The sequence below is a fragment of the Heterodontus francisci genome, chromosome 2 (genome assembly GCF_036365525.1).
Source record: "Heterodontus francisci isolate sHetFra1 chromosome 2, sHetFra1.hap1, whole genome shotgun sequence".
In the NCBI taxonomy this organism is placed as follows: domain Eukaryota; kingdom Metazoa; phylum Chordata; class Chondrichthyes; order Heterodontiformes; family Heterodontidae; genus Heterodontus; species Heterodontus francisci.
In genome coordinates, this window is record NC_090372.1 from 114862765 (window position 1) to 114880826 (window position 18062).

At 45.6% G+C, this 18062-nt stretch overlaps 1 protein-coding gene across 4 annotated transcripts in view; it reads left to right on the forward strand.

The window, feature by feature from the left end:
• Window positions 1–18062, forward strand: part of dync1i1a (dynein cytoplasmic 1 intermediate chain 1a) — a 533829-nt gene that overhangs the window by 72637 nt on the left and 443130 nt on the right. For all 4 annotated transcript variants that reach the window (XM_068009827.1, XM_068009839.1, XM_068009830.1 and 1 more), the window contains exons 5-6: window positions 15089–15148; window positions 15594–15706. In XM_068009827.1, coding sequence (XP_067865928.1) covers window positions 15089–15148; window positions 15594–15706 — 173 coding nt within the window. The remainder of the gene's footprint in view (window positions 1–15088; window positions 15149–15593; window positions 15707–18062) is intronic.

Sequence of the window (18062 nt, forward strand, 5' to 3'; positions counted from 1 at the left end):
TCATCTGCAAATTTTGAAATTATGCCCTGCATGTACAAGTCCAGGTCATTAATATAAATCAGAAAGAGTAGTGGTGCTAATACCGATCCCAGGGGAACACAACTGTACATCTCCCTCCAGTCTGGAAAACAATCGTTCACCAGTGCTCTCTTCTTCCTGTCCTTGCAACTGCTTTTTCACCATTTGTTTCCTTTGTTATCCACTAATCTATTCTCATACTTTTTTCTTTGGCCCGTTTATTCCCTTTTTTAGATCTCCTCTGTACTTTCTATCTCCAGCTTGGTTCTCTACTGTATTATGAATTTGAAAATTATCAGAAGCCTCCTTTTTTTGTCTCATTTTAACCTCTATATATCTTTAGTCACCCAGGGAGCTCTAACCTTCCCTTTCCCCTTCATAAGAATGTGTCCACACTGTACCTGAATCATCTCTTTTAAGGCCTTCCATTGTTCAATTACTGTTTTGCCTACCAATTTTTGATTCCAGTCCACCTGGGCTAGATCCCTTTTCAACTTATTGAAGTTGGCCCCCTCCAGTTAAGTTCTTTTCCATAACTATTCTAAACCTGATGATGTGATCACTGTTCCTCAAATGCTGTCCAACTGAAACATGGTCCACTTGCCCCACTTCATTCTCCAAAACTAGAATCAGCACTGCTTCCTTCCTCTAAAATAAAAGCAAAATGCTGCGGATGCTGGAAATCTGAAATAAAAACAGAAAGTGCTAGAAAAACTTAGCAGGTCTGGCAGCATCTGTGGAGAGAGAAGCAGAGTTGACGTTTCAGGTCAGTGACCCTTATTCAGTCTGCCTCGCTCTCGCCCTCGCATTCGCTCCCGCCCTCGCCTTCGCTCCCGCCCTCGCCTTCGCTCCCGCCCTCGCCTTCGCTCCCGCCCTCGCCTTCGCTCCCGCCCTCGCTCTGCCACGCCCTCGCTCTGCCACGCCCTCGCTCTGCCACGCCCTCGCTCTGCCACGCCCTCGCTCTGCCACGCCCTCGCTCTGCCACGCCCTCGCTCTGCCACGCCCTCGCCCTCCCTCGCCCTCCGCCTCGCCCTCCGCCTCGCCCTCCGCCTCGCCCTCCGCCTCGCCCTCCGCCTCGCCCTCCGCCTCGCCCTCCGCCTCCTCCCCCTCTTCCTCCCCCTCTTCCTCCCCCTCTTCCTCCCCCTCTTCCTCCCCCTCTTCCTCCCCCTCTTCCTCCCCCTCTTCCTCCCCCTCTTCCTCCCCCTCTTCCTCCCCCTCTTCCTCCCCCTCTTCCTCCCCCTCTTCCTCCCCCTCTTCCTCCCCCTCTTCCTCCCCCTCTTCCTCCCCCTCTTCCTCCCCCTCTTCCTCCCCCTCTTCCTCCCCCTCCTCCTCCCCCTCCTCCTCCCCCTCCTCCTCCCCCTCCTCCTCCCCCTCCTCCTCCCCCTCCTCCTCCCCCTCCTCCTCCCCCTCCTCCTCCCCCTCCTCCTCCCCCTCCTCCTCCTCCCCCTCCTCCTCCCCCTCCTCCTCCCCCTCCTCCTCCCCCTCCTCCTCCCCCTCCTCCTCCTCCCCCTCCTCCTCCCCCCCTCCTCCTCCCCCTCCGCCTCCCCCTCCGCCTCCCCTCCTCCTCCCCCTCTCCCTCTCCCTCTGCCTCGCCCTCTCCCTCTGCCGCTCCCTCTGCCTCGCCCTCTGCCTCGCCCTCTGCCTCGCCCTCTGCCTCGCCCTCTGCCTCGCCCTCTGCCTCGCCCTCTGCCTCGCCCTCTGCCTCGCCCTCTGCCTCGCCCTCTGCCTCGCCCTCTGCCTCGCCCTCTGCCTCTCCCTCTGCCTCTCCCTCTGCCTCTCCCTCTGCCTCTCCCTCTGCCTCTCCCTCTGCCTCTCCCTCTGCCTCTCCCTCTGCCTCTCCCTCTCCCTTTGCCTCTCCCTCTCCCTTTGCCTCTCCCTCTCCCTTTGCCTCGCCCTCTCCCTTTGCCTCTCCCTCTCCCTCTGCCTCTGCCTCTCCCTCTGCCTCTGCCTCGCCCTCTCCCTCTGCCTCGCCCTCTCCCTCTGCCTCGCCCTCTCCCTCTGCCTCGCCCTCTCCCTCTGCCTCGCCCTCTCCCTCTGCCTCGCCCTCTCCCTCTGCCTCGCCCTCTCCCTCTGCCTCGCCCTCTCCCTCTGCCTCGCCCTCTGCCTCGCCCTCGCCCTCTGCCTCGCCCTCTCCCTCTGCCTCGCCCTCTCCCTCTGCCTCGCCCTCTCCCTCTGCCTCGCCCTCTCCCTCTGCCTCGCCCTCTCCCTCTGCCTCGCCCTCTCCCTCTGCCTCGCCCTCTCCCTCTGCCTCGCCCTCTCCCTCTGCCTCGCCCTCTCCCTCTGCCTCGCCCTCTCCCTCTGCCTCTGCCTCGCCCTCTCCCTCTGCCTCGCCCTCTGCCTCTGCCTCGCCCTCTCCCTCTGCCTCGCCCTCTCCCTCTGCCTCGCCCTCTCCCTCTGCCTCGCCCTCTCCCTCTGCCTCGCCCTCTCCCTCTGCCTCTGCCTCGCCCTCTCCCTCTGCCTCGCCCTCCTCCCGCCTCGCCCTCCTCCCTCTCCCTCCGCCTCTCTCTCGTGCCTTTCATATCCTCATGGAATGAGGTGATGATACTTAGTAACTTTGGTGGACATCCAATCTTTGCTAGTAGTCTGAAGAGACCACATCTGCTGACAATGTCAAAGGCTTTGGTGACATCTATGAAAGCAACGTAGAGGGGCATCTGTTGTTCACGGCATTTCTGCTGTAGCTGGCGAAGGGAGAACAGCATGCCAATGGTGGACCTCTCTGCTCGAAATCTGCACTGTGCCTCAGGGTAGATACGCTCAGCCAGCTTCTGAAGTCTGTTTACAACGACTCGAGGGAAGGCACTATGCTGAGCAGGGAGATTCCACAGTAGTTGTTGCAGTCATCACGGTCACCCTTGTTCTTATAGAGGGTGATGATATTGGCATCGTGCATGTCCTGTGCTACTGCTCCCTCATCCCAGCACAGGCAAAGCAGTTCATGGAGTGCTGAGAGTATAGCAGGCTTGGCACTCTTGATTATTTCAGGGGTAATGCTGTCCTTCCCAGGGGCTTTTCCGCTGGCTAGAGAATCAATGGCATCACTGAGTTCTGATTTTGTTGGCTGTTCGTCCAGCTCAACCATGACTGGCAGAGACTGGGCTGCATTGAGGGCAGTATCGGTGACATTTTCCCTGGAGTACACTTCTAGGTAGTGCTCTACCCAGCGGTCCATTTGCTTGCGTTGGTCAGTGATCGTTTCCCCTGATTTAGACTTGAGAGGGGCGGTCTTCTTGATGGTTGGACCAAAAGCTCTCTTAATGCCATCATACATTCCTCTGATGTTTCCGGTGCCTGAGGCCAGCTGAATATGGCTGTGTAGGTGTTGCCAGTAGTCATTTGCACAGCGCCTGGCTGTTCTTTGTGCAGCGCTTCTGGCTACTTTAAGTGCTACAGATGTTAACTCGCTGGGGGCTTTCTTGTAGTTCAACAGTGCAGTGCGCTTAGCGGCTATGACAGGTTCCAGCTTTTCAAAGTGAGATTTAAAACAGTCTGCATTCTGCTTCTCACCTTTGCCAAAGGTGGTCATAGATGGCATCTCTGATGTGGGCCCACTTCGTCTCTGCATCCCCTGCAGGAGTGTTTTGAAGGGCTTTTTCAAGTGAATTTAGAAACATATGTAACAGCTGTGGATTAGAAATGCTGTTAATGTTGAGGTGCGGGCAGCCCTTCTGCTTGGAGTGATGTAGCTTCTTTGGTTTGAGTCTAACTTTGCTGCACACTAGGGAATAGTTGGTGTCGCAGTCCGCACTATGGAAGCTGGGTGTGATTTGGACACTGGTAATAGAGGCTCGGCTTGTGACGATGAGGTCCAGCTGGTGCCAATGACGTGACCTTGGGTGTCTCCATAAAACCTGGTGACAGGGTTTAGTATGAAAGAACGAGTTGGTGATGCAGAGGTTGTGATAGGTACACAACTCCAGCAGTCTTTGTCCATTCTCATTCATCCTTCCAATGCCATAGCGCCCAAGGCAGGAGGACCATGAGTCATGGTCGGCCCCAACCTTGGCGTTAAAGTACCCCAGCAGGAACAAATGTTTGGTATTAGGAATTCTGCTAATGATATTGTGGAGTTCCTCGTAGAACTGGTCTTCAACTTGAGGTGGAGAGGACAGTGTTGGAGCATAGATACTGAGTAGGTGTACGAGGCCAGAGGTGGTGAGCAGTCGGATGGACAGTATGCATTCCGAACCATTTGAAGGTGGCTCTTTCGTGCTGAGAAAAGAGTTTCTGATGGCGAAGCCCACTCCATGCTGTCTTGGTTCTTCAGGATCCCTACCCTGCCAGTAGAAGGTGTAGTCTTGCTTTCTTAGTGATCCGCTCGCAGGCAGGCATGTCTCCTGAAGTGCTGCAATGTCCACATTGAGTCAAGTGAGCTCATTGTTAATGATGGCGGTATTCCGAGAATCGTTGGTTTATGTAAGATCTTCTGACAGGCCAGGCCCAGACCAATCTTTGTTAATTGAATCTGAGCAGTTCCCATTGTCTCTTTTTTTTTTTCCGACTGTCTTTTAGAAGGTAAAACGAGCAGTCGTGTTTTCAGCCACTGCTGTGGTCTCTCTAAACAAGTTATTTTTCAGTCCAGTAGCAGTTTAAAAATTAATATTCTAGATGACGAAATTAATGTCACATTTTGGCGGGTATGGTTTTCATGACTGTGTCCGTCCTCCTCTCCACCCCCCCCCCCCCCCCCCCCCCCCACCCACCGTGTCTGCCCCCCAACTCTCTTTTTATTTGTTTGTGGGATGTGGGCGTCGCCCATCCCTAATTGCCCTTGAGAAGGTGGTGGTGAGCTGCCTTCTTGAACCGCTGCAGTCCATGTGGGGTAAGTACACCCACTGTGCTATTAGCAAGGGAGTTCCAGGATTTTGACCCAGCGACAGTGGAAGAACAGTGATATAGTTCCCAGTCAGGATGGTGTGTGGCTTGGACGGGAACTTGCAGGTGGTGTTCCCATGCATCTGCTGCCCTTGTCCTTCTAGTTGGTAGAGGTCGCAGGTTTGAAAGGTGGTATCGCAGGAGCCTTGGTGAGTTGCTGCAGTGTGTCTTGTAGATGGTACACACTGCTGCTACTGTGTGTCGGTGGTGGAGGGAGTGAATGTTTGTGGAAGGAGTTCCAATCAAGCAGGCAGCTTTGTCTTGGATTGTGTCAAGCATTTTGAGTATTGTTGGAGCTGCACCCATCCAGGCAAGTGGAGAGTATTCCATCATACTCCTGACCTATGCCTTGTAGATGGTGGACAGGCTTTGGGGAGTCAGGAGGTGAGTTACTTGCTGCAAGATTCCTAGCCTCTGACCTGCTCTTGTAGCCACGGTATTAATATGCCTACTCCAGTTCAGTTTCTGGTTAATGATAACCCACAGGCTGTTGATAGTGGGAGATTCAGCAATCGCAATGCCATTGAATGTCAAGGGGAGATGGTTAGAATCTCTCTTGTTGGAGATGGTCATCACCTGGCACTTGTGTGGCACGAATATTACTTGCCAATTATCAGCCCAAGCCTGGATATTGTCCAGGTCTTGCTGCATTTCTACACGGACTGCTTCAGTATCTGAGGAGTCGCGAATGGTGCTGAACATTGTGCAATCGTCAGCGAACATCCCCACTTCTGACCTTATGATTGAAAGAAGGTCATTGATGAAGCAGCTGAAAATGTTTGGGCCCAAGACACTACCCTGAGGAACTCCTGCAGTGATGTCCTGGAGCTGAGATGAGTAACCTGCAACCATCTTCCTTTGTGCTAGGTACGACACAACCAACGGAGAGTTTACCCCCTGATTCCCATTGACTCCAGTCTTGCTAGGGCTCCTTGATGCCATACTCTGTCAAATGCTGCCTTGATTTCAAGGGCAGTCACTCTTACCGCATCTCTGGCGTTCAGTTTGAACCAAGGCTATAATGAGGTCAGGAGCTGAGAGGCCCTGGCGGAACCCAAGCTGAGTGTCACTGAGTAGGTTATTGCTAAGCAAGTTCTGCTTGATAGTACTGTCGATGACACCTTCCATCATTTTACTGATGATTGAGAGTAGACTGATGGGATGGTAATTGGCTGGGTTGGACTTGTCTTGCTTTTTGTGTACAGGACATATCTGGGTAATTTTTCACAATGTTGGGTAGATGCCATTGTTGTAGCTGTACTGGAACAGCTTGGCTAGGGGCGCAGCAAGTTCTGGAGGACAGGTCTTCAGTACTATTGCCGGAATATTGTCGGGACCCATAGCCTTTGTAGTATCCAGTGCTTTCAGTCGTTTCGTGATATCACGCAGAGTGAATTTAATTGACTGAAGACTGGCATCTGTGATACTGGGGACTTCAGGAGGAGGCTGAGAAAGATCATCCACTTGGCACTTCTGGCTGAAGATTGTTGCAAATGCTTCAGCCTTCTCTTTTGCATTGATGTGTTGGGCTCCCCCATCATTAAGGATGCAGGTGTTTTGTGGAGCCACCTCCGCCAGTTAGTTGTTTAATTGTCCACCACTATTCACGGCTGGATGTGGCAGGACTGCAGAGCTTAGATCTGATCCGTTGGTTGTGGGATCGCTTAGCTGTATTGACTGCTGCTTCTGCTGTTTAGCATGCCAATCATCCTAGGTTGTAGCTTCACCAGGTTGACACCTCATTTTGAGGTATGCCTGGTGCTGCTCCTGGCATGCCCTCCTGCACCCTTGATTGAACCAGGGTTGATCCCTGAGTTTGATGGTGATTGTAGAGTGGGGTATATGCCGGGCTATGAGGTTACATATTGTGGCTGAGTACAGTTCTTTTGCTGCTGATGGCCCACAGCGCCTCATGGATGCTCAGTTTTGTATTGCTAGATCTGTTCGAAATCTATCCCATTTAGCACGGTGATAGTGCCACACAACACGATGGAGGGTATCCTCAATGTGAAGGCGGGACTTCGTCTCCACAAGGACTGTGCGGTGGTCACTCCTACCAATACAGTCATGGACAGATGCATCTGCGGCAGGCAGATTGGTGAGGAAGCGGTCAAGTGTGTTTTTCCCTCTTGTTTGTTCCCTCACCACCTGCCGCAGACCCTGTCGAGCAGCTATGTCCTTTAGGACTCGACCAGCTGGGTCGGTAGTGGTGCTTCCAAGCCACTCTTGGTGATGGACGCTGAAGTCCCCCACCCAGAGTACGTTCTGTGCCCTTGCCACCTTCAGTATTTCCTCCAAGTGCTGTTCAGCATAGAGGAGTACTGAGTCATCAGCTGAAGAAGGGGGCGGTAGGTGGTAATGAGCAGGAGGTTTCTTTGCCCATGTTTGACCTGATAGCGTGAGACTTCATGGGGTCCGGAGTCAATGTTGAGGAGTCCCAGGGCAACTCCCTCCCGACTGTATACCACTGTGCCGCCACCACTGTTGGCTTTGCCCTGCCAGTGGGACAGGACATACCCGGGGATGGTGATGGCGGTGTCTGGGATATTGTCTGCAAGGTATGATTTGGTGAGTATGAATATCTCAGTCCCATCGTTTGTGGGACAGCTCTCCCAACTTTGGCAAGCCCTCAGATGGAGGGTCGACAGGGCTGTGTGCCGAGGTCGATGCCGGATGGTCCATCCGCTTTCATTCCTATCGACTTGGTTGCGCTTTGATACAACTGAATGGCTTGCTCGGCCATTTCAGAGGGCATTTAAGAGTCAACCACATTGCTGTGGGTCTGGAGTCACATATAGGCCAGACCAGGTAAGGACGGCAGATTTCCTTCCCTAATGGACATTTGTGAACCAGATAGGTTTTTGCGACAATCGACAAATGGTTCACGGACATCATTAGACTAGCTTTAATTCCCGACTTATTAATTGAATTCAAATTTAACCTTTTGCCATGCAGAACAATACTGTAGGTCTTTAGGTTACAAGTCAAGGGATAATACCACTACATCACCACTGTTTGTCTGTCTGTCTGTGTGTGTCTCTCTCTCTCTCTCTCTTGCCCTCTACCTCTCTGTCACCAACCCCTCTCTCTCACTCCCCCTCTCTCTCGCCCTCCCCCCTCTTTTTTATTCATTCATGGGATGTGGGCGTCGCTGGCTATGCCAGCATTTATTGCCCATCCCTTATTGCCCTTGAGAAGGTGGTGGTGAGCTGCCTACTTGAACTGCTGCAGTCCATGTGAGGTAGGTACACCCACAGTGCTGTTAGGAAGGGAGTTCCAGGATTTTGACCCAGCGACAGTGAAGGAACAGCGATATATGTTCCAAGTCAGGATGGTGTGTGACTTGGACGGGAACTTGCAGGTAGTGATGTTCCCATGCATCTGCTGCTCTTGTCCTTGGAGGTGGTAGAGGTCGTGGGTTTGGAAGGTGCTGTCTAAGGAGCCTTGGTGCATTGCTGCAGTGTATCGTGTAGATGGTACACACTGCTGCCGCTGTGCGTCGGTGGTGGAGGGAGTGAATGGCACACCATCCACAAACAATCAAGCGGGCTGCTTTGTTCTGGATGGTGTCGAGGTTCTTGAGTGTTGTTGGAGCTGCACCCGTCCAGGCAAGTGGAGAGTATTCCATCACACTCCTGACTTGTGCCTTGTAGATGGCGGACAGGCTTTGGGGAGTCAGGAGGTGAGTTACTCGCCGCAGGATTCCTAGCCTCTGACCTGCTCTTGTATCCACGGCGTTTATATGGCTACTCCAGCTCAGTTTCTGGTCAATGGTAGCCCATAGGATGTTGATAGTGGGGGATTCAGCGATGGTAATGCCATTGAATGTCAAGGGGAGATGGTTTGATTCTCTCTTGTTGAAGATAGTCATTGCCTGGCACTGGTGTGGCGCAAATGTTACTAGTCACTTATCAGCCCAAGCCAGGTCTTGCTGCATTTCTACTCGGACTGCTTCAGTATTTGAGGAGTCGCGAATGGTGCTGAACATTGTGCAATCATCAGCGAACATCCCCACTTCTGACCTCATGATTGAAGGAAGGTCATTGATGAAGCAGCTGAAGATGGTTGGGCCTAGGACACTGCTCTGAGGAACTCCTGCAGTGATGGCCTGAAGCTCAGATGATTGACCTCCAACAACCACAGCCATCTTCCTTTGCACTTGGTATGACTCCAACTAGCAGAGAGTTTTCCCCCTTATTCCCATTGACTCCAGTTTTGCTAGGGCTCCTTGATGTCATACTCGGTCAAATGCTGCCTTGATGTCAAGGGCAGTCACTCTCACCTCACCTCGAGTTCAGCTCTTTTGTCCATGTTTGAACCAAGGCTGTCATGAGGTCAGGAGCTGAGTGGCCCTCTCTCGCCCTCCCCCCACCTCTCTCTCTCGCCCTCCCCCCACCTTTCTCTCTCGACCTCCCGCTCTCCCCCTCTCTCGCCCTCCCGCTCTCCCTCTCTCTCCCGCTCTCCCTCTCTCTCTCGCCCTCCCGCTCTCCCTCTCTCACCCTTTGGTATTTCACGATGATTTCTTCTGAATATTTCAGTTTCTTTCCCAATTTCCTGCATTTCTTGTTATGTAAATACTGGCAAATAAACCAATTATGCTATTAACTATGGAGTACCAACAGAAAACCTTCCTGCTTTCATCATAGTTCACTACAAGGATCAAGATAAATACGCTTCAATATAATCTATTCTGGTTTTGCCAATGATGAATTTAAGCTATTTCATTCTGTGTAGATGGAATTGTTCCTTTAGCTGGTTAGCCAGAAGTATTTTGAAACTTCAGGGAAAGCCGAGAACATTTTGGCACAACAGCTTTGGAATGCAGAAGCAGCATTTCTTGATTGCACTCTTCAGTTGGTTGATTTAGTCTGTTCCAAAGGGCATCCAAGCAGAATTGTAAACATTTTGTAAGGTCTTGTACAAATTTAAATGTTCCTCTATAGAGAATTTTGATCTCCATTTTGATTACATTGGTTCCATTAAATTAAACACTTTTTAGATCTTACCAAATGAACATCTGGCCTTTATCAAATCTATCTGCTACTGATTGATCAAAGAAAGTAAGACTGTTTACAGCCTTGATGTTATGTGCTGTTCAGCCCATGAGATAGTGCCTGTCCTGAATTTTCACGTACTTCCTTCTGTAGGGATCTCTCAATGTTTGAAGTGAAAGCAGCTGTTTTCCCTTTATTCGTGCTAAAGATTAAATATTCACATAGCACCACATTCAGACCAATGAATGAATCTGAGAGGAGACTAAACCCATTACAGTTGTACCTGTAGATATTGCCTTCCAACAGGGGTCTGCAACTTGCGGCTCTTTAACATCTCATTTGCGGCTCCCAACCTTTTCCAGTTGGATCACGTTAACATGAAAAAGCCTAAAAGAAAGTTAAGTCAACAAAAGTAAGAGTCATGTTTTTATTGTGGGGATAAGAGGCTAATCATTGTGCTGTACTTACAGTTGCAAGTGATTATTTTAACAAAAAACATCATTGTGCTCTAAATCTGTTTGAGTGGTGTAGCTACACCATGGTTATAGATAATGCCTTTGATTCAAGGAACAGGTTGTATGGCTGCAACCATTATTGTTTCTAATATAGATGAAATGGTAGATTATTCTGAATGTGCTATTAGAAGCTTTTTATTAATAGCAAGAATCAATAGCTGAAAAAGATTCTTAATTCTACGCATCTTTGTTTTAAAGATGACTTTACTGACAAAATTAAAAAGTCAAAAAACGCAATAATTCAGAGTTGGGTCTATTTTAATTTCGAGTTTTGTTTTCTGTTGATACATAAATTCAATATATGCATTTTATTTAATATATATGCAAATTACGCATTCCACCTGAGACACTTGGCAATTTGCCAAGTATTTGCTTTAGAAATGTGGCTCCCAATAGTTTTTATTTCAGGCAAATTTTTTTTAAAAGGCTCTTCAGGTAAAAAGAAGGTTGACAGCTCATGCCTTACAACAAGGGCACTTGATATATTCTTCAGTGTTGTCCTGTAATTACGCACTTGGAGAGGTTTCAGTTAATCAGGAGAGCCAGCATGAATTTGTAAAAGGTAGATCATGCTTGACTAATCTAATTGATTTTTTTGATTAAATAATAGAGAAGGTGGTTGAAGGGAAAACAATGGATGTTGTCGAGATGTATTTTAAGAAAGCTTTTGACAAACTACCATATAAAAAGGCTGTTCAACACACTTTAGGAAGGATGTGAGGGTCCTTGAGAGGGTGCAGAGGAGATTTATCATAATGGCTCTAGGGATGGGGATTTTAGTTACTAGGTTAGGTTGGAGAAGCAGGGGTTGTTCTTCTTGGAGCAAAAGATATTGAGGGGAGATTTGATGGAAGTGTACAAGATTATGACAGGTTTGGATAGGTAGACAAAGAAAAGCTGTTCCCATTATCTAATGGTACAAAGATTGGGGGACATAGATTTAAGGTTTTGGGCAAGGGCTACAGTGGAATCTGAGGAAGAACTATTTTACAGAGCGAGTGATAATGGCCTGGAACTTGTTGCCTATGAGGGTGGTGGGAGCAGAGGTGATGAATGATTGATTTCAAAAGGAAATTCCATGGGCTTTTGGTGGGGTGATGGTGGTGGAATAAACTTACAGGGCTACAGGGATAGAGCCGGGGAATGGGACTGATTGGAATGCTTTACAGAGAACCAGTGTGAACTCAGTGGGCCTAAGGCCACCTCCTGTGCTGTTATGACTCAATGATATCACCTGCATCAATGCTGAGTCCACCTGAATTATTTCTTACTTTTTTTATTCATGGGTAAAATTCCAAAGTTTGTATACCCATGGTACAAAAACAGAAAACAAATTGAGGGATTTATTAAAGCCAATATTTATTCAACTACTATACATAGAATGAAGTTGTAATTGTGTTAATTGAAAAGCAAAATACTGTGGATGCTGGAAATCTGAAATAAAAACAGAACATGCTTGAAATGATCAGGTCTCGCAGCAACTGTGGAGAAACATTCTGATGAAAGATGACAGACTTGAAATGTTAACTCTGTTTCTCCACAAATGCTGCCACACTTCCTGAGTATTTCCAGCATTTTCTGTCTTTATTTGTAGTTTTGTTGTTGGATGTGTATACTGCATCTGTACATCAGACAAAACTTTAATTTGTACCTTTTTTAACTTTTTAACTTTATTGACCATTGAGAAAAGAGTGCCAATGCTGAAGAAAGGAGCATTTTTTCCCCACCACTTTTGCTGTACAGCATTATCATTTATAACTCCCTGGTCAGGTAGAGAACAAAGCTACCTGTGTCCTACCCAACATTTATCCTCAGTGAAAATGCTGTCATGCATGGAAAGAGCCATGATGAAATAAACAATGGAATGGAAGAATGATGCATTTAAAAAGTTAACTGTTAAACAAAGCCACGAGAACATAGACACTTGTACAGCAGTAAAAATGGAGTAGCGGTCATGTGACCTCTGCTGTTCTGGAAATAAACAAATTTGTCTGCAAACATGGAACTTGTTAACCTAGTCTGAAATAGCTCTAGGGAGAACCTCTTTGAAATTGAAAGGAGGATTATCGCATATTGATGACTCTTAATTGACATGAATGAACAAACAAAGCATTCTAGAGACAGACTGAATGACAGCCTAAGCCAAAAATGAATAGAGTGAAGTAGCCACATCATAACAGAATGGTACCCATCCTGATATCAATAGATAGCCATGGATGCTACATCCTGGTCCGTTGTGTGGTCACACCAGGGGAGAAGGCCATGCGTCTCCCAACAGAAAGGCTAATGTGGGATTTTTACCTTAAAAGGTAGCCCTCTGGAGCAAGAGGAGAGATCAAGCCAACATCTTCAGAAAGCCAGGGGCTGTGAAAGAGATCAAGCTACGCAAGAAGAAGCCCTGCTGCTAATTCTACACTTCAGCTTGCTGCAGCAGAGAACTGAAAGTGACCATCATTTTCAGTCTGAAATCTTAACCACCAGAAATCTATAACACCTCAACAAGTTCAAGACTACAAACACCCAGAAAACCTGCCATTTGTCTGTTTATTCGACCCTAGAAACACTCAGGGACTAACTTACATTTTTAACAAAACACGGTTGTGGTCAGTTGGGAGATGAACAGTGGGAACCACCCTTACCCCTTTCCACCTGTCCATAACAACACCCTGTACTGAATCACTGTTATATTATGTTTCTCATGCTGCTTATCGTTAGGCCCAGACACATCATCCTGTGGGGAAAAATGTGTTTTATCATTATCATATTGTTAGCTGGTAAAGTTTGCACTGAGGCAGATGAAACATATAGTGAGAAATGTTTTTGCAAGTGATTCTTCGAGGTCTTGAGGAATTATGATCAGCTTCTGTCTTAACAGAGGCATTTAGTGGTGCAAATAATCCTGTGTTGCAGCTAATGTCATTTACATTTTGTGTATAGAAATGCTAGTAAAACCTTGCCAAATGCAGCAACACTTGTTGACAGATCACCTTGGAATGGGCCACGACACAGAGGTTACTTCTAAATTTTATAGCAATCTAAGTGGACGCTTTTAACTCTTTCAATTGAAAGCAGGGCGGTCGTGGAATGCAAATAGAGTTGGTCAACTTGCCGGCCTGTTCCCACTCTTGCACCATTTTAACTCTAGCCTTTGGCTGTGCGACCCAGGCGCCTTCCTGAATCTGATGGGAGCCTTACTAATCTATGAATATTGAGGGCCTGTCAGATGGAGTATGAGCTGTGAACATTCTGATCAGTAAAACCTGCTGGTCTCTAGGAATAAGCCCCAAAAAGGCAAATCTAAAATTATTTTATGGGGCCATGAGGGGCAGGAGTGCTCCTCAAGATTAATTGGACCTGTTGCGGTCCTAGGCTCTTTTTGTTTTCTTTCCACCCTCCACACCGCACCCCTCCCAACTTTGCCAGCTGGAATAGCAACTGAACTACACAATATTTTGATGGCTCAAAGCTGGCAAACTGCAGTGAGATGCATGATTAAGGCGTGTAGTATGCCTCAATGGCTGAACCTCAAGCTGGAGGGATCAGACAAGTGGACAGCACACTCTGCTGGTCAGTAATCTGAAAGTTAAATTCTGGCTTTCTGCTGTCTGCTAACTGTTATGAGCCCCTGTAATAAAATGTGGACAATAGATAAGCCAAGCAACCCATTTCTCCTCTAATAATATGAAAAATCCAGAATCCACACAGTGTTCAATCATGGTCATCTGTAGATTGAATGATGGCCAAAGCAGCCTATTTGACAGGGATATCAAACTGTTTAAGTGCCACTTTATAACACTAGCACACAATTTAGGCTAACATTTCAGTGCAGAAATAGGGAGTACTGCATTCCAGAATGAGATGTTAAAGCGAGGACTTGTCTGCTTTCTCCAGTGAACATAAAAGATCAGCCTTAGTTAATGGTGGAATCAACAGAGCATCACCCTGATTAATGAGGTTTAGCAATTGAGAATGAAAGAGGAATTGCAGAGAAGGAGGGTGAATTAAGAGTCAAATCTGTTACAGAAAGGGAAATACGTAGAGGGAAAGAAAGATTGGATTGAGAGAGATTTTTAAAAAAAAAAGGAAAAGTAAGAAAAATAAAATTTAGAAATTGACTTTTTTAAATCTGCTGACTACAATTTACTATATGCAGAAATGAGACTGAACACTTTAAATTGTTCCCATTGTGGGCCAGAGAGATTGATTAGCATTGCATTAATGATGATCACATCATTAAAAAGTTATTTAAGTAGTTAGTTACTTAACTTTCTGTGGTAGTTGTAATGGGCAATTAATGTGAAAATCCAGCAATTCTTAAAAATTGTGGGAGGCTAAGGGCCATTTGGTCACAATGAATGACATAAATTGACCAGTAAATTCTAAAGATTTGGGATTCTTAATTTATCTCTTAAGCCCCTGAATTTGCTGGCCAATTTGCATATTAACAACTTTTGTTGTTAATTTGCCGTTATTTTTCCAGCAGGGTTTGGCCCAGTGTTTCATGTTAAAGACTTTCGGTTATGAGCTTGCGAGTAATGAGAATATCTAATGTGTGAAGTTCTGTTAATAAATTGAAATCCTATAATGATGGCTCTCTGGTATTAATAATTCCGTAATCTTATCAATTTGTATTCTGATCAGTTAATCTATCTCTCCTTTCTCTTTTATGTTGATTGAACTAATTAGAGCACTGCAATGGGATACTGATCCTTCTGTGCTCCAGTTGCAGTCTGACTCTGATCTCAGGTATGTATCTGTGTTTACTATCCTCCATGTTGATTGTATGAAATAATGATACAATAATTTTTTGACTTTCTTATAAAGAAATTAAAATATAATCTATGATTGTTAAAAATAATACCATTACCATGCACTTAACTTAGTTTTTGTGTGGACAATATTTTAAGTGGCACCCTTACAGCATCTATTTGAATTTGTAGATATAGCATGAATACCCCTTTTTGGGGAAAAATGTCATTGAGATTAACTATAGCAGCAGAATTTGACATGCAATGTTGGGCCCTAGCTTTGGATAACAAATAGACTTGCTTAGTTTGAATTCCCCCTCATTTTTTTTCAAAAATGTGAGTTGTGTTTTGGTTTTAGAGTAACAGTGGTTTTTCAATAAAGTATTCTTAGCAATTCCATACACAGTTTGAAAATGTCTAACTTCTTTCACCATTTAATATAGCCGCCGCATGCCTAAACTTGTGATTTCAAAAATTACCCAAGTTGATTTTTTACCTCGAGAAGTGGTGTCATACTCCAAAGAGACCCAAACGCCTGTTGCTCACCAGCCAGAAGGTAACTTGTTTTACAAATATGATCTTTATGTCGATAAATTTAAATATCTTGCATATGAAATGTAGATTACAAAATGTGTATTTCATTCATAACTTGTTCACCCACCTCCCATGCACCCATTAAAATTCTGTTTAATTCAGGAATCCTATGTCCTCTCCCTCAAAGGCAATCATACAAGCCCCTTAAGGCCCCGGAACTGATGGCTATTAGCGAGATTCTTCTGCAATTTTTGTGATTTTGCACTTTTCCAAAGATGTATCTATTGCCTTCTTGAAGTAGTGTAAGGAATCAGTACTCAACGTCACCTCTGAAGTAGTGTTTCACAGATCTCTGGGAAGAATAAAACTTCTGCACATCTAATCTTAATTCCTATTTTCTCAATTTAAATTTATGTGTCTACCATTATATCACCAAAGAAAGTTAACAGGACCATAATACCACAAGGGAATGCTGGGACTTGGGCAGGACCCAACCTGAAATTGATTGGATCAGATAGCCAGAAATGACTGGGATGTCAGGGGAAAAAGGCCTGCAAACATGCAAAAGAATGAATTAGGTGAAAGACTGGAAAACCAGATTTTAAATGCTGAATAAATTGGGGGGGGAGGCAAAAAAATTGAACATTGGGAAGTGTGGGAGTGTATGCAGTTGGGCAAGGGATCTCGTGTGGCCTGATTATCAGATGAAAAAGCTGAAAATTGGGGTTTTAAGGATCAAATGGAAGAAACAAAATGGCTGCTAAAGTTGCTCGAAAGCCTAAGAAGCCTGTGTCACCTACTTTGCCAGAAACTGCAACTACGTTGTCATGGGCAACGGTTTACATTTCATTCTAAATGTTTGTGTACCATTTTAACATCACAATTGTTGGCATAAGATGTTCTCAAATGTGTTAACAAAAATCATGACAACAGAAGTGCAAATGTACACAAGGTTTTTAAGCATATAATATGATAGATGTAAATATGGTTTTGCTATTAAATAATGAACTTTGAATTGTAGAGTGTCATTATGGAATAGCCAGAATTAATGGTAGACTACATGGTTAGTAATTCTAAGTGGAAGCATTTGGCATCTATAATAACATTTTTGATCCTTTGTTTAAGCTGAAGCATATGGATGCTTGATTCCTTGATCACTGAGTTAGTTATCATTATGTATATGAGAAAATTAGGCAGCAGCTGAAAATTTGAGAGGAATTTCTTTTCATTGCTAGATTAGAAAAGTACACATCTTCAATGAAAATGTTCCTAACACAGGTTCAGTTTTTGTACATCATTTGTACTTCCAGTAGTAAACTTACAATAAATCAGAACTCAACACACAATTGGTGAAAAAGATCAGCTTTGCCAGAAACCTTTCTGTTGCATTCAAGATGGCTTTGTCTGGTCAAAATGATTGCTAACAAACTTGGGTTGGCTTCTTGCTTGTTTAAAAACAAGAGGTTTCAAAGGCTTCCTGCTAGCTTAAATTGTTAGTTTAAACCCAAGAATGAATGTTATTAAATCTTCTGCATCATTTACAAATTGAACTCTTGCTGTACTGAGCAAACAAGAAACTGCATCTAAGGTCAACAAATGCTACAGATGTCTACTTTTTAATGTATTGATGTACTAAGGAGTCTGATTATATACTCCATTATAGTGAATACATTAATCCTTCTCAATACCTTCTCAAGGGCAATTAGGGATGGGCAATAAATGCTGTCCTAGCCAGCGACACCCACATCCCATGAATGAATAATAAAAATTAATGTAACAGGTTTTCTTATTACAGTAACTTAATATTTATATCCATTTACATGTCATAATATATGCCATGGTTGCGAACAGCTTATTTGAAATAACATGTAACAGAAAACAAAATTAAAACATTATGATCTATATTTGTCATTTTTGGACAATTTCTTGTAACTGTGACGTGCAAAAGGATGGTACCCTCTTGTGGTGATCTTTGAAAATTTTCTATGCAATAAGGTTATTTAAATAGCACTGATAAACATACTAATGTAAATGCTCGTGTTTCACTTTTCAGGTTTTCCAAACAAAGGGTATTTGCAAACATTATGACAAATATTTGTTTTCTGTTTGGAATATCTATTAAATATAAATCGTGCAATCCCCTGGAGATATTGTTAGGACAGTAATGTTTCTTCTTGTGTCTCACTTACTCGCTCTGAGGCACAAAGCAACTTCAGCAGGACATAGAAAGGATAGTAGATTGGATAAAAATAAAAACCTGCATTTCGGTCAGAGCCAACCCCACTGAGCTAAAATCAGCGCACTCCCACCACTTGGGTAGAGATTAGTACACCAGTCGCCCCTCTCCCGCTTAAGGAAGTCCGACTCTCAATGAACAG